The sequence below is a fragment of the Lycorma delicatula genome, chromosome 4, assembly GCF_047948215.1.
Source record: "Lycorma delicatula isolate Av1 chromosome 4, ASM4794821v1, whole genome shotgun sequence".
NCBI lineage: Eukaryota > Metazoa > Arthropoda > Insecta > Hemiptera > Fulgoridae > Lycorma > Lycorma delicatula.
The window spans coordinates 211,340,150-211,357,922 of record NC_134458.1 but is presented as its reverse complement, the minus strand read 5'-3'; the positions used below and the strand labels follow the sequence as shown (position 1 = coordinate 211,357,922).

Here is a 17,773-nt window from a genome sequence, read left to right as displayed (position 1 = left end):
ATATACGTTTTATTGCATCTATTTTTATTATTTTATATTTTTTTTGTATGTACAATAGATAAGGAACAATCGATTGTACTAGGTGATTTACAGAGTTTTGAAAATGAATGGTTGGAAGTTGAGCTTTTACAACCTCAGCCTCCACCAACCATTCCAGTATTTTTAGATGACAAACTTCCTCCTACATGTGGACAGTCTGATAATAAAGGTAATATTTTCATTATGTTGATTGTTGTGTCAAATGATACTAAAACTATCTAAAATATATTTTAAGAATTTATGTATTTTTTTCCATTCTATTATTACTCTACGCCTTTAATTTAGTGCTACAAGTAAAATTTGCTTTAAAAGCAGTAAAGTGTAGTACAATTTTCAAGATAATAAAACAAAGATAGTTATTTCAATCAATTTATAAGGTGTTTTAACAGTTTGAAATAGTTTGAGGCTGGTTTTAATTAATATAACGGATTATATTATTTAAATTATTGTTAATGTAAGTATGTAAATATCTTACAATCAGTTGACTGAAAATACTCAAGAATTGTAGCACATCAATTGCAACTATTCGTGTTGTATGATTGTATCTTCAGGTTACTAGAAATCATGATGAAACGGCCAACTAATCATGACAATATTAATCTTATCATGACTTGTTTTCAAGATTAAAAGAAAAAAGTGTAAAGCTTCAGTGAATTAATGTTTCTATAAATTTGTGTGACATTTAGATAAAGTTTATATTTTGTTTGTCACTCCTTGATTAAACAGAAATATAACTTTATGAAATCTGTTGAAATGATAAGAAATTTCCGTAATTTTTTTTTATTCATTAGTATAGCTGAAGAGCACACTGGAAAGATATATATTAAATCTTTTAAAAAGTCTTCTACAACAGTTTAACTAAATTTTTTGTTATAAATTGAAAAAGAAAAAAAATTATATTTAACCCATTTATGGTTAAATGGCAGTTATGTGTTGCTTACCTGCACATTCTATTATGATGCCAGGTACAGTGTTATGTAAAAAATCTTACTAAAATTAATTATATTAAAGCTCTCTTAGAAATATTTTGTTCCAGTTCAAAAGTATAAGTTTTAGGATCAAAAATTTACACAGTATACCTTTTTTGTTACTGGTTTATAATCAATTTCAGTAATTGCCAAAACAGTTCCTCTTGATGGTTCCTATAGCAGTAAAGCTACATATATCATTCCTTACATCTTATTTTTATGCTACATTATATACATATCATTTTCTAAACAAACAGGGAAACAAGCATAAAAGCAAGTGGTAACATAGAATATTATTAACTCATTTCAGCATAGTGGTGTCTCCATAGATATTGCTAATAATAAAATACTTCCTCTATGAATCATGAGTACTTGCCAATGGTAAGGAAGCTTGAGTGCTTAGTGATACAGAATAGCTGGACCAAAGGTGCAACCATATCAGATTGGTGTATGTGAGAGCCAGATTAAGGAATGATTCCTGAAAGAAGACAGCGGCTGTTACGAACATAGGTCAGGAAGACTTAAATGGCCATATCAACATCACACAATCTTCTGAGTACTGCATAGCTAAAAACAATAGGAAACTAGAGCTTTTTTTTTTTTAAGAAAATTTATCCCAGTATTTTCATGTAATAAAGATGGAGGCACCTTCCTTGGTAAAATATTCCGGAGGTAAACTGGTACCCTGTTCAGATCTCCAGGTTGGGACTGCTAAGGAAGAGGTCATCAGAAAATTAAAAAATAACATTCTACTAGTCGGTGCATGGAATGTTAGAAATCTAAAAAAGGTTGGTAAATAGAAAATTTAAAGAGGGAAATAGGTAGGTTAAATGTAGATGTAGTAGGAATTATCGAGATTCAGTGGGAAAAGTAAACAATCTTTGGTCAGGTGATTTTAGAATAATTAACTCAGCGTCAAATAAAGGGCAGGCAGGAGTAGGTTTCATAATGAGCAATAAGATAAGGAAGAGAGTAGAGTATTTCAAAATGCTTAGCGATAGAGTCATTGTATAATCAGGATAAAATCAAAACCTAAGCCAACAACAATTGTTAACATCTATATGCCTGCAAGTTTCCATAATGACAATGAGGTAGAGTGTATATACATACAAGTTGATGAAGCAATTAAACACATAAAAGAGGATGAAAATAATAATAGTTGGAGATTGGAATATAAGGGTCATAAAAGCAAGGAAGGAAATATTGTGGATGAATACAGGCTGGGCAAAAGAAATGAAAGAGGGAACTGACCTATTGAGTTTTGCACAAAGTATAATTTAGTAATTGCCAACAATCAGTCTAAAAATCAAAATAGAAGAATATATAATGGAAAAAGCCAGGTGATACTGCAAGGTATCAGATAGATTATATCATGGTTAAGCAAAGATTTAGAGATCAACTGTCGACTGCAAGGTATATCCAGGAGCAGACATTGATAACAACCATAATTTATTGATAGTGAAACATAGATTGGGGTTTAAAAATTTGAAGAAAAGGTGTCAGATGAATCAGTGAAATTTAGAGAAGCTTGAGAAAGAGGAGGTAAAGAAATTTTTTGAGGAGGACACTCCATGAGGTCTGATTAAAAATATAAGGTAGAAAATATAGAAGAAGAATGGAAAATTCTAAAAAGGAAATTCTTAAATCAGCAGAAGCAAACTTAGCCAGAACAAAGAGAAGTAGAAATCCTTGATATCAGAGGATAAATTGCTGCTGATGGATGAGCACTGAAAAAATAAGAATGCTAGGGATGAAAAAGTAGCCTATTGACACTTAAGAAATGCTGTAAACATGAGGTGCAAATAAGCGAAAGAAGAATAGATTAAAGAAAAGTGTTCAGAAGTGGAAAGAGAAATGATAATTGGTAAAATAGACTGAGCAAACAGGAAAGTTAAGCAGAATTCTGTGGTACATAAGTTAAAATGTAAATGTTAAATAAAGATGATATATAATTGATGTTATAATTCAAATAAATATAAGATTAAATAAGATAAGATTAAATAAAGATGATGTTATAATTCAGAAGAGAAGGTCAATATATGGGTGGAATATATTAAAGAGTTATACTGTGGGATGAGATAGTAACTGGTGTAACAGAGTAAGAAGAAGAGGTTAAAGAGGATGAAAAGGTAGATACAATACTGAGATCTGAATTTAATTAAAGGATTTGAATGGGAGAAAGGGTCCTGGGTTAGACGAGATATCTTCAGAATTACTGCGCAGTCCAGGTGAGGAAGCAATAGATAGATTATACAAATTGGGGTGTAATATTTACGAAAAAGGGGAAGTTCCGTCAGACTTCAAAAAGAGTATTATTGTCACGATATCAAAGAAAGCAGGAACAGATAAATGTGAAGAATATAGAACAATTAGTTTAACTACTCTTGCATCAAAAATTTTAACAAAAATTCTTTACAGAAGAATCGAGAGGAAAGTGAAAAAGTGTTAGGAGAAGTCCAGTTTGTTTTTAGGAAAAGTGTAATGACAAGGGAAGTAATTTTAATGTTCAGATTAATAGTAAAAGGAAGATTAAAGAAAACCAAACCAACGTACATGGCATTTATAGACTTAGAAAATGCATTTGATAACGTAGACTGGAATAAAATGTTCAGCATTTTAAAGTATTTAGGGTTCAAGTATAGAAATAAAAGAACAATTGCTAACATTTACAGGAACCAAACTGCAACAGTAATAATCAAAGAGCATAAGAAAGAAGGAATCAAGCAAGCGTATTCCCTATTCCCGTTACCTTTTAATCTTTACCTAGAACTAGCAGTTAATGATGTTAAAGAACTGTTTATATTTGGAGTAACAGTGCAAGGCGAAAAGTTGAACATGCTATGATTTGCTGATGATGAATAGTAATTCTAATCAGGTGTAAAAAAGATTTAGAAAAAACAATGTATAGCATGAACTATCCAAGAACTACCGCATGAAAATAAACAAGAACAAAATGAAAATAACAAGATGTAGAAATAAAGTAGATGGACCACTGATTATAAAAATAGGACGAGAAAAGAGTATGGAGGTAGAAGAATTTTTGTTATTTGAGAAGTAGAATTACTAAAGATGGACAAAGCAGGAGCAGTATAAAATGCCAAAACACAGCACAGGTGAAACGAGCTTTCAGTCAAAAATATAATTTGCTAACATCAAAAATTAATTTAAAAGCCAGGAAAATGTTTTTTAAAGTATATGTTTGGAGCATAGCTCAAGTATATGGAAGTGAAACATGAACAACTGGAGTACCTGGGAAGAAAAGATTAGAAGCTTTTGAAATGCGGTGCTATAGGAGAATGATAAAAATGTGATGGGTAGATAAAGTGACTAACGAAGAGGTGTTGTGGCAAATTGATGAAGAAAGAAGCATTTGGAAAAATATAGCTAAAGAAAGAGACAGACTTATAGGCCACATCTTAAGGCATCCTGGAATAGTCGCTTTGATATCGAAGTCACAGGTGGATGGAAAAAACTGTGCAGGCTGGCCACGTTTGGAATATGCCAAATTCTTGGGGAAGTAGGATGTAGGGGGTAAACCGAAATGAAACAACTGGCACTAGATAGGAAATATTGGAGAGCTGCATCAGCCAGTCAAGTAACCGAAGACAAAAAAAATAATAATTAAACCAGGCAGATTTCATTGGCTTACTAGACTGTTCAATTCTAGTTTGAGTTTCTATGTATAGCAATTGTACAATGTATTGCTATTACTTTTCTAATTAACTTAAATTCTAATACTTCTTAATAAACATTATAAATTATTTTATTTTTATTAACTATTCTGTGCCTCTGAAATTTATAAATTAAACCGATTATGATTACGTAATGGTTTTTTATGGGTTAATTAGGAAGAAATTTAAAACAAAGGTACAATAAATACTTAAAAGTCCTCTGTTGTATCATAGAATCAATATTTATTTGCCTAACCCCTTCATAGAAACAAATTGCATATCCATCAGCATTGACAACCTCTATATAAAGCTCTATATAAAGGAAAAGATACCTACCATATCTTAAAATACCTGTTATGAAAAATGAGGTGCTGTCTTTTTAGATGCTTAAAACGTCTTCATACATGATTTTTTGTTTTATTACCATTCAAATCATTATTACAGTTAAATAGAAAAAAAAGTTGCATTTAATTATGATTTACTTGCCTCTTGAACATAACATTTTTTATAAAATAGAATTAGACATAACATTTAAAATTTTCTCTTAATATACTAAGTTGAGTATATTGTCCTGTTCAGAAATTATTTGATGACACCAAAAACTTTGTGTTTGATGGCAAAACAAAAGAATGAAAACACTAAATTTTTCTATTTTATTTCTCAAAAAACAAATCAGAGTTTCTTCTACTTACTGTTTTATATTAAATTAATTTGCATGTGTAGAAATCGACAATATAAAATGTATAAATCTCTATAACAGCCATAATTAAAATTTCTGAATTCTATATAACTCTCTTAAGATAATGTCATGCAATTTTACATTATAATCTAACATTTCTAAATATACAGTTTTTATTTTTTGAAGTTTCAATAATACAAGGAAGTAGGAATAATGAATCTTGGGCCTGTGATGTGATGGTGAATGCTTCTCGGCAGACCTGCTACCAACATAGGATTAAAAAAGGATTAGACATTTTGAGATACGGTATCATAATTTGAAAATATTTTACATTCTATCCTGGTGTAGTAAATCTTTTCAAAAATAACTGATTTATTTATTGATTGAAATTGTTTTCTTTTTGCCTATTGATAGATGTTTCTCCAACTTATAAACAAACCCATCTTGAGATTGATATACAAGGTAAGAGTGACAGAGTCGAATGGGGACATGGAAGATATCATGCACAGTATAATACGGATCAAGCCTATGAATTAACGGTACAGTGGGTTGCAGCATCTGGTCCAATTGTTTCTGAACTGGTAAGTAATATTTAATATTTATTTGTAGGTTATAAATCATAAGGTTTACTTGATCCTCTGCAATACTGCTCTCAGCTGTTTATAGTCTAGTCAGCATTAGTGCGTGTGCTAAATCGAAGGTTATGAAGTAGATTAACTGGTCGTTCATTTTTCCTTGCTCCCTAAAAACAATTTGATAATGATCTTTGAATTTGCCAAACAAAGTGTATGTGACAAAATTAATGCAATTCTATCACTGATTTACCTATTGGCTAGTACTATGATCAAAGGACAACATTCATCATAAAACTCAGATAATAGTGAGTATGACTTACCAAGTGTGTAAATATGAAACCGGTATTTTTATATAGAAAATACATGTTTATTGTATGAAAATGATAAAAAATATTTTATTCGAAATATTGTCCATCTCTAGCTATACATTTTTCCTATCTCTGACAATTTATGAATACCATGCCAAAAAAACTGTTTCTCTTTTGAGGCAAACCAGTCATCAAGCCATTTTCATAACAAGTGAAGCTTAGATCCAGGTGGTGTGATGGCAAGTGAATGGCTGTGTGACCATGAGCTTCCAGAAGGTGATTCAAAATATGCATCTTATGCCTTGGTTTGAGCAGCTAAATTAGTTTGTACAGTTCCAGTTTCCAGCATTTTAGGTTGAAGTAGTATTTGCTTCTTCTGTAACCAGAATACCTTTTCTGATTTTGTAGATTTTGATCATTCTTATGGGGATATGTCAAAAACATTTGACATACACCATCATTTGCCATAGCATTAAATACATTAATAGTCGGAGAACTAGAGTCGAAAAAGGGGTTTGATCTTTGTGGTAGCCAGGATTTATTGGAAATCGATGTATTACTAAGGAATATTACAGATCCAAGCAGCCTGACAGTTTTGTTGGTACAGGGAACAGGCAAGACAGGTAAAAGGTGCCATTTTTCGGGAAACCCTAACCATCGATGTGGTCCTTGAAAATTTTTATAATGAAAGTTTACAATGTTTCAAACCTAAGTTCAAAAGGGCTGACAGGTAGGTTTGGGCGAAGGAGTTGGCAGACAGCAGAAAAGTTGGTCAAAATTTCTGCAAAAGAATTTCATTGTGGAGATGTCAGCCAATGGAGATATCACTTGTTCCTTAACATTTAACAATGCATGTGTAAAAATGGCTGACAGCTTTGTTGGTATGTAAGGCAGTAAAATGGGGTTATATTGTCACGCGCCCATCTATGAACTATGCATGTGGATCACACAGATACTTGTTGTGTGTTACAAATAACTTAAGCTTAAATGCATTTTTTTATGCTTTATATGTTTATTAATGTTTAACAGTTTAATTTTGTGAATAATTTATACCTTAAACAATAGTTTAAAGCCCTATTTATGTACTCATTTTACTTGAGAATACTCACTGTGCAAGGAAGGTTATATATGGTTTACTATTTATATATGAAAATAGTATATAACAAGCTATTTATTTAGCACCAATCCACGAACTTAAATAAATAAGTCAACAAACAAATAAATTTTTGATTTGTTTATATTTTATTTTTTTTTTTTACAATAAGAGAATTTCGGCTTATACAATTTTGATACTTTCGTATTTTATATAAGATACATGGTACCGTTAGTTATACAGGTATATACTTTTGACAACTCACAAGCATTATTTAAAAGAGAATTGGAACAGATACTTTGGTGACCTTTTGGTCCCCAACAAAAAGTTTGCTACTTACCACCGATCAATCTTTCTCCTATAGACAAATCAGTAGTTTATGCCACACTAGTATAAACATTAGAAATAGCTAAAGAATGTGGGCAAATTGAAATACAATCAGTATATAATTTGGCTATTGCTAAAGTGGCTTTACAAATACAGTTTGAAGAACGACGACCATTTTTTATCGTATTTTTATTCATCCAGACAAATTTCATTTGTTTATGACATTAAAGAAGGCCCATGGGAAATATATTGACAGCTGCAGCCTTTTGACTCTTTTGTCTGACCTTTTAGCCAGCGACTTGTTAAATGGATCTCTTTCTGGTAAACATTATAACAGATGCAAGCATTTATATACAATAATATTGTATAGCGCACCTACAAATGCTGCATTTTGAACAATTTTTAATAGATAATCAACTTCTCATTAAAAATGTTGAAATATGGCAAATAATTCACTAGTTCAAACTGAAAAAGTATCACCAGAAATATTTGAAAATACAGAATTAGCAGACTTTAGTTTAAAATATTCAGCCTACAAATGTAATACTTAAGATGGCAAACATGGCAAGACTGCAAAGTTGTATATGATTTTGATAGAATTGATAGAAAACTATTTAATATTTTCTCAAAACAGTCACCTGGGTTATTTTAATACTTACAAATTTATAATACCAAAACTAAGTAAATCGCTCTTAATATTCAATCAGCAAAATTGGGCTTGATGACTTGCACGATACCACGATAATTTATTGAAAATGGAAATTTTGCATCCACAATTCTATTGGGAATCTGAAGGAGGGATGTTGGGTATTAAAAGAACGAGAATCCATTTTCAAGAATTCTTATCAAGTTGACCTTAGAGCAAACAATAAATGCAGATGCTGCAAGATGTTTAACCCTGGTATTACCCACTTTACCAACTCAATTTCAGTTTAGACAGCAGTGGGAAAAAGTAGCAGTATTAGTACCACATCATTTTCCCACTTGTACTACGTAGCTGACCTAAAATAAACATCAAGACACAACCGCAGATTTAGAAAAAATAGAATAATTAAGTCAAACAAACAAATAGAAGCTTTGAAAAATACTGTAAATCAGAACAACGAACCCTTTTAAACATAATGAAGTCGATCATAATCAGTTGTGTAATATAGCCACTGGTAAAGCCTGTTTTGATGCTGTGGCTGATTTCCTTTTGAACATTATTTTTTATTTGTTTATTTATTTACAATTTAAAACTTACATTATCATCCGTCAGACGTAAGTCTGTCGACAGATATACTAAAACTATATTTAAGAGACAAAACTATACTTAATTACAACAATTAATATCTTGTTGCAACAATTACATAAAGAAAATAAATAACTAAGCTTTAACCATTCAACAATACATTATTTATTGATTTATAATAATTATTAACATTAAAATAATAACTATAATCATGTTATAATTGTCTGGACTGCCAGTATAAATCCAGCATGAATCCTGTTAGTACCTAATTATGTTATAGTTAATGCCCACTCAATGAGAAGTTTTTTAAATCACTTTTTTCATTTTTACATTAGTGAGGTGATTCGGTAAAGAATTAAGTAATGCAGGAACAACATACTTCTTTAATCGTTTACCATAAGTATTATTATATCTATCCGTAATAAAGCTAATTGCTCTCAAATTGTATCCACTTTTTACATTTACCCTGTATTCACTGTTGTAAAAGTTCTTAAAAATAATTAAGAATTTAAATAGACCTCTAGCTGACAGAAACCTTATTTAAATTGGTGTCATAATTGTTATCAGAATCATAACGAGCAATATCTTTGAGGACCCTATTTTGTATTAAATTTATTTTATTTATGAGATATTCTGCGGCTGATCCCCATGCTGTCAAGCTGTATCGAATAACAGATTCAAACAAGGATGAATAGAGTAAGCGTTTACAGTGAATTGGTAATAGGGGTGAGATGTGTTGGAATTTCATAGCAACCACCCTTAAATTTTTACATATATGTTTTATATGGTGATCCCATCTAAAAAAAGAGTCAGAATGTACACCCAAATATTTGTATTTGTCAGCATTCTGGAGATGTTCACAATTACAGTTTATGTGGTAATTTTTTATACAGTCACATGTATGACAAATAATTTTTACTGGTCTTCGGGATTGAAGATAAGGAGATCTTATATGTAAAACAACAGTTTTTTTAACATTAATAACTAGGCCTTTGTGTCATGAAGTCACTTTAATAGATTATTAAAATCTTCTTGCATTAAAAACTCTGCTTCTTCCAATTGCTTATGTCCAAGTGCTAAAACACTATCATCAGCGTATTGAAAAAGACATGAATTAGAGATCACGCTAGACACATCATTAACGCACAGATTAAAAAGTGTTGGGCCCAAGGTAGACCCTGAGGCACGCCACTATCCGTTTCGTATCTATCACTATATTTATCTTTAATTTTAACAATAAGTTTTCTGTTACTTAAGTAGTTTTGTAGCATATTATTAAAAGGGCCATTAAACCCTAGCTTATTTAGGGCATCTAGAAGTTTATGATGGTCTAACGTATCAAAGGCTTCTCGAAAATCTAAAAAAAGTAAGATTACATGGTTACATTTATTTAAATTAATATTGACAAAATCAGATAAATCATTTATAGCATCATTAGTCCCAATCCCGTTTCTGAAACCATATTGAGTTTCACTGATTAATTTGTTATCATCAAGGTACTTAGTAGCATGCATAGAGACATACCGTTCAAAAACTTTTTCGATACATGACAGTATAGAAATTGGACAATAATTATTTAAATCTTTAAAAGAACCAGCTTTATAGATAGGTCTAACAATAGAAATCTTCAGTAGATCAGGAACCCTCTTTGATTTAATTATATTGTTTACTATAATTGAAATTAAAGGGCTGACTTTATAAACAACATATTTCAAATCTTTGATCCGTATGCCATCTACACCTGGCGATTTTTGATCATTCATAGATGAAATAATGTTTTCTATTCGTTTAGGAGAACTTAAAGGTAAATGAAAAGACACAAGCTGCATGCAATTGCCACCCGTGAATTTCCAGAACTTATGTATACAATTATGTTTAATATCATCTACTGAAGTTACAAAGTGTTTACTGATAATGTCTGCAGTGACCTTACCCACGTCATTAGATGTACCGCTTACATGTTTAATTATAGTATCGTCTAAGTTACGCTTAGAGGGTAACCCCATCAAAGAGTTAAGTAGTTTCCAGGTTTCAATATTTCCCACTTGTTAAAAATTTGTTCATTTGCTGATTAATTTATTTAAGTTCATGGATTGTTGCTAACTAAATAGCTGCTCATTATATACTATTTTCATATATAAATAGTAAACCATACATAACATTTTCTTGCAGGTGAGTATTCTCTCATAAAATGAATACGTAAATAGGGCTCTAAACTATTGTTTAAGGTATAAATTATTTGCAAAATTAAATTGTTAAACATTAATGAACATAGAAAGCATAAAAAAATGCATTTAAGGCTAAGTTATTTGCAACACAAGAGTATCTGTGTGCTTCATGTGCTTAGTGTGTACATGGACACACAACAATATAACCCTGTTTTACTGCCTTATGTACCAACCAAGCTGTCAGCCATTTTTATGTATGCATTGTTAAATTTCAAGGAACAAATAATTCAACTGGCTGACATATCCACAATGAAATTTTATTGCAGATATTTTGGTCAATTTTATCACTGTCCACCAACCCCTTCGCACAAACCTACCTGTCAGCCCTTTCAAACTTAGGTTTAGTACATTGTAAACTTTCATTGTACAAATTTTCAATCACCACATTGATGGATAGGGTTTGCCGAAAAATGGCACCTTTCACCTGTTCCCTGTACCAACAAAACTGGCAGCCCACTTGGATCTGTAACATACCTTAGTAATAAATCAATTCCAATAAATTTTGTCTACCACAAAGATTAAACCACTTTTTCGGCTCTAGCTCTTGGACTATAACTTTGTGAAAATTCAAACAATTCATCAACAATATATATACTCAGTATTGTTTTGAGTTGTGTTCAGTTTTGTCATTATTAGGGTTTATGTTTTCTAAATTTTTAGTTTTTATTTATTTTTTTTTTTGTTTTTGTTTGATGTAATTTTGGAACTTTATACTGACTGATGATGCAGGATTCCGTGAAAGTTGTTTTGTTATTAGTTTTCAGGTTATGTTACTGTATCTGGCGGTAATTTTGTTTTTATTTTACATTAAGATCTAAAGTGTGTTACTGCTTCATCATTCTGAAAATCATAACAACCTTTTAATCTATAAATAATGTCCATACTAATGCACAGATTTGCAATATGTTGTATATGCACACATTTGATATCCTTTAGCTTAATTAAATAGAAATAATTAATAATGAAATACACACGTAACCTAGTTTATAAAAAATAAAACTTTTAATTGTAAAGACACTTTTAATTGATATGGTTTCACAAAAAATGTCTTTAAGTTTATACTACTGCTGTTGTTGACGTTAATATTAATATTGTGCACTATTGTATTGCACATAACCAACGTAGCAAGATGGCCATGAGTTTTGCAGAGAAGGTTTTTTTGTGTGATGAAATTCGCATAGTCAATTTCTATTTAATGAGGTGCAATAAATTTTCAGAAGAAAGTACAGTAAACCACCACCAAGTCAGTTCATCTACACTGGAATAACCAATTTCAAAACAACAGGATATTTATATAAAAAGAAAAATTCTAGAAGACTACCCATAGCAGAGCAACAAAGTGGTCATGTTCATACCATTTATGAATGCAACTCCAGTAAAACAATTACAAGACTTGTTTATAAATTCAAATTATACAACTAGCTGTATGAAAAATTATGCAGAAATGATTGAAAATTACCCTATATAAATTGCAGTTAATGAAAAGTTTAATGCTGAAAAATCCTTCGTAATGCTTTCTGGGTAGATAAGCAAAAACATGTTAAGGAAGAAAATGGTTTCCTTCAGCCTTAATTTTCATGCTGAGAGTTGTAAAGTCAACAGATATAATGTATAAATATGGCTATATCATTTTCTAAACTAGAGGAATGATATAGCATACACATGATGAAGTGAACATACTTTTGTACTTTTCCCATAAAAAAGATGTATGCATTGCAAAGAAACTGGAATCACTTTCTTCATTATTATACAAAATAGAGCTCTGACTTGTTGGCGCATAGAATTTCAAAATTATCTGGATGAGCATTTAAAGGCTTGCCGGCCAACAAATGAAAATATGTTGCTGAACTGTTGGCCTTCAAGAAGTGTAGACTTATCGCCTTATGATTATTTTTCATGAGGTTTTTATAAAAGACACAATTCTCGTAGGGACAAGAACTCCATTTTCTGCAAATGTAGATAACATCAAATAACATACCATCACATCATCTGTTGCTAATGTTGGCGGGATATACTGCTTTGTTCATGTCTGTGTGACACAGATTTCATACATAGAACATATAAATTAAAGAAATAAATTTAAAGAAACTCCCTTTAAAATCATGCAAATTAACTCTGTAAATAAAATATTTATTTTTTATAAGCTAGCAAAAATCTCTATTTCATTTATAACTTGTATTATGAAAAAGTAAGTGCAGCATTTGACACCACAAAATTGATTTCCAATATGTTATTGTGTTAATAAATTACTATAGTTACCAGATTTTTAAAATATAAACTATATGATTTTAATTGCAATTACAGTCAGTGGTAATATAGTTCCTGTTTAATTTTAACTGTCATTATCATTTTAATTTTAATAATAAAATAATAATAGATTTTATATATATATGAACAGAAACTGAGTATTGATTGGACATTGCCTAACCACAAACAACTTGCTCGCATTTATTGATTACTAGTTGTCCCGGTAATGCTTTGCTATGGCTAGATTTGAGTATGTATATGCATGTATATATATATGTATATTATATATTTTATAGATTAAACAAACACAAATGAAATGAAGGTTACGTTTGATAAAACATTAAAAAACTGAACATTATGGAACATCACAAAATTTAACCTTTCCTTTTTTTCCTCTTTCCCTTCTTCCCTTTTTTGTAAAAATATTTCTTTTCATGTAACTAATAGATATTATGAATATGAGCCAAATCACACTATAAATACAATTTTTTGTAATATCTCAACCCCTGCACCCCTGGTCCAAAATAATTTAGAAACATTCATGGGCGTGAGCACAACAACTCACGAAAGTTTCATTGCAATTGGATTAATGGTATAGGAATGCATACAGGTTAAACAAACTAACATTCAATCATTTATATATATATATATATATATATATATATATATATAAGATTAAAAAAAATTTGAGATGAAAATTTCAATAAGAAAACAGATATTGCTATAAATTTTATATTTATTTTAATTAAATTTATGCTCAGAACCTTACACTCTTATCTTGTAACTGTTTATTATATAACTTTTCATTAATATTATAATAATTGTTTAGGTTACAGGTTGGGCCAGGAAAGCACAATCAAGCGGTATGCAAATGATACCAGTTCCTGCTGATCCATTTGCTTTGCCATATGCATTAAAATCAGATCCATTGAGAGGTCCTGTCTTTGTACGTCTTGATACAGAGTGTTTAATGGGAAGTAAAAGTTATCTGTTTGAAGGTAACATATTTTACAGACAACTATTTTATTATAAATCTTTTGTGGCTAGAAAATGCATTAATATATCTAGATATTTCTTTTAAATGTTATGAATGCATGGTTCAACAATATTTGAACAAACTTTCTTATTGAAAGATTGTACTTGTTAATAATTTAATAATATAAAATTTAAAGATTATTAAAATAACTTGGCTAAAATCTGAAAAAGTGTCACAGTGTATGATTTTATTTATTAATTTTTTTGTATTTTTATTATGTTAATATAATAAAGTTTCCTACAATAAATAAAATTAATATTTTTATTCAGATCATAACAAAATTAAAAATAAAGTAAAATTGTAAAGTTGATGCAAAAAATTATATATATATTTATAGCCATAATAATATTTGAGTACATATTTAATTCCTTTCATCCAGGCACCCTGGGTTTAATTTCCAATCAGATGTGGCATCTTTTATACACAAGATTCTATTTCCATATTCCCATGTACAAGCTTCGATTCTGTAAAAGAAATATTTTAAATAAATTGTCCCTATTATCTTTTTGGGGTTATGAGGTGATGTATTAAAAATAAAAAGGTAAGTGTAATAAGATTTTCTTTTTATTGGCTGAAGCATTATTCTGTTTAACATAGAAATGTTGATGCTGTCTGGTTTATTAAAATTTTATATTGTTATTTTTTTTAAATAAATTATTCCTTTTATAACATGAACATACAGAACTTGCTGATATTGTACAGTACTCAGTGTTAGTAATTATGCATTTGTTCAATGCATAATATATAATTCAGAGAACCATCTTTTTCCTAAAAAAGTAGAGCTGTTAGATTTTTTTGGATACAACAAACAATTTAGTCAAAGTTAATTAAAACATTTGAAGTTATTCTGAGAAGAAATGTTTAACTAAAACTATTGTCCAAGTAAAATATGGTCCTGTCTTAGCTTGACCTTTTGATTGTTTTTGATACTTTTGATACTTACTGAATCTTTAAATTTTTATGAAATATTAAGTTTAAAGTTACTTGCTGTTAAGTGGAATGACATACATGTAATGATTCTTCATAAAATTTTTGGTTTCAAAATGATAGCCAGTATAGCGGATGGGAAGATTACTGATCGCTAGACTTCTCACTGAGATCTCACCCTTCATCATATATGCGATTTTTTAAATATCAACTTTGTTGTATATTTACTGTATATTCTTTTGTTAAAAAAAGATGCAAAATACAAAAAACAACATAGGGATATAATGAAATTATATATATCCGTGATAGTAAGTGATTCTTGTGACCCTAGAAATAGTGCTTCACTACATTTCTAATACAGTAAGGTTATTTTTGGTACTAACTAAACCTTCCACAATCAGTTGCTACTGACATTTCCATTTTATACTTTATTTTATTTTCATTTCATTCATTCAGATTAGTTCATTCATTCAGATAGTTGTAGAGCTCAGTTCGTTTAAAAATAAAATAATAATATTAATAATAATAATAATTCGGTGATTTCAAATTGCATGGCAATCTCTCAGGAGTTAATTCTGTAGCCAATAATAAGAAAAAAGGTTCATATAAACATAGGTTGGAAAATGATTCGTTAGCAAGTTTTGGCTCATGAAATGTTTAGCCCTGCCTTCTGCTCCCTCTGTGAAATTAAACTGTACTAAAATGCTTGGGGTACAAATGCAAGAGGTAAATTTGGTATTTCCTTATGGTTTTTGATCTAAGAAATTGGATAAAAGTAGTCCCAGACCTCTATCACACTTAGGCTTTAAGAAAAATGAGGTAAATTGTGTAAAGGTTTTGTCGGAAAATACACTTTTTTAGGTTTGGAATAAAATAACTTCATTAATTTACCAGTAAACATGTAAAAATTTCTAGTTAACTTTGACAGAATTTAATTCTGAGAAAATTGATGAAAATAACCTGTATTAAAATTAAATACAAATTTGAGAAGTTTTACTTTAATTAGAAACAAAACACACAAACTGGATCGGAAAAGTGGTACGATTTTAAACAGAACAATTTTCATCAGTGTTTGAACACTGTAATGTAAATGAAAACAAATAGAAAACTTATCAATAATAGAAAAAGATAAAATTAAAAAAATAAAGATCACATACTTTGGGGTTCATCCGTCTTTGCAGGTACTGCTGGAAATGTTGACCACCGTGGTCCAGGCACAGTTTGGCCGAATGAATCATGTTCAGTGTGATTTGCTGTAACTTATCCCATTGTGATGATGTTACATATATTCTTTTGCAGTGCATCAAGAGTTCGTGGATTGTTCTGTTAAACCTTGCCCTTCAGGTTGCCCCACAAATAAAAATCACAACAGGATAGCCCAGGTGACCATGGAGGCCATAGAGCCTTCAAGACAGTCTTGTCTGGTGTGAAAACTGAGTGCACTGCTTCCAAGGAAGCATGTACTGTGTGTGTTGTCACACTGTCCTGCTGATTTGTAAAACATCGCTCATGTAGCATCAGTTGCTCTACGAAGGGCTGAAAGATGTTGGTAATGTAACACACTGAGTTCACTGTCTCTGAAGAAAATGGGTCTAATAATTCTTATCTTTGACAGAGCGCACCACACTCCAATCTCTACATCATGCAGCACTAGTTTGAATATTTTTCATTGGCTTTTGATAAATCAATATGGCAAATTAATGTAGCTACTGAGGTGGAACCACACCTCATCCATCATGAAGTAGAGATTTGGATCGAGTAAACCAGTTTTGATTTCCTAACCATGTGCAATACTGCACACATTTATCATGGTCTGTAGGTTTTAACTCTTGTAATACCTGAAGCCATACAAGATCATGTTTTATGGCTTCAGGTTCAAGTCCTTCAGGATGTGGTTTGGTGTGTTGTTTGTGAGCGAATATCTTAATTTTGCACCTCAGTCCTTTTCACAGGTGGGTATTGTGTTGATGCTTCTTATCAAGCATAGATCCAGTTCACTCGAACTTCTTTATGAGCTGACTTGTGGGTAGATCACTGTTGAACTCTGCACAGAATTTTTCCTGTACTCCTTTGATCAATCTGCTCTGTGCGTAATATTCCTTAGCAATGAACATTATGGCATCCTTCATCCGCGGCATATTCACATATGCACTGGTGGTTGGCTTTATCTCTATTACATTTCTTTCACAGCTAAAGGTTGTGTTCTCTGCATCACCACTCGCTACGTGTCATTCAAAATGTTATTGCTTGTTGCTACGTCAAATACATTAATGCTTTCTGGTTTCTCCTCTTTCATATCCAGTTCAGGTTATCTTGGGCCACATATTCGAGGGCTGTTCAAAAAGTAATGATAATAGTGATTCTGAGGGAAAATGTGTTGCGAAGGGTGGTAATAGTGCATACCACTGTGTAGCCCATTTTTTTAGCCATCTATAACGATCAGT

General features: G+C 30.7%; 1 protein-coding gene across 3 annotated transcripts in view; it reads left to right on the top strand.

Annotated features, from left to right (window-relative positions):
- The window catches only part of Iml1 (GATOR complex protein Iml1), a 199,049-nt gene that overhangs the window by 157,097 nt on the left and 24,179 nt on the right, over positions 1-17,773 (top strand). For all 3 annotated transcript variants that reach the window (XM_075365142.1, XM_075365139.1, XM_075365140.1), the window contains 3 exons: positions 59-208; positions 5,772-5,938; positions 14,196-14,364. In XM_075365142.1, the coding sequence (XP_075221257.1) occupies positions 59-208; positions 5,772-5,938; positions 14,196-14,364 (486 nt within the window). The remainder of the gene's footprint in view (positions 1-58; positions 209-5,771; positions 5,939-14,195; positions 14,365-17,773) is intronic.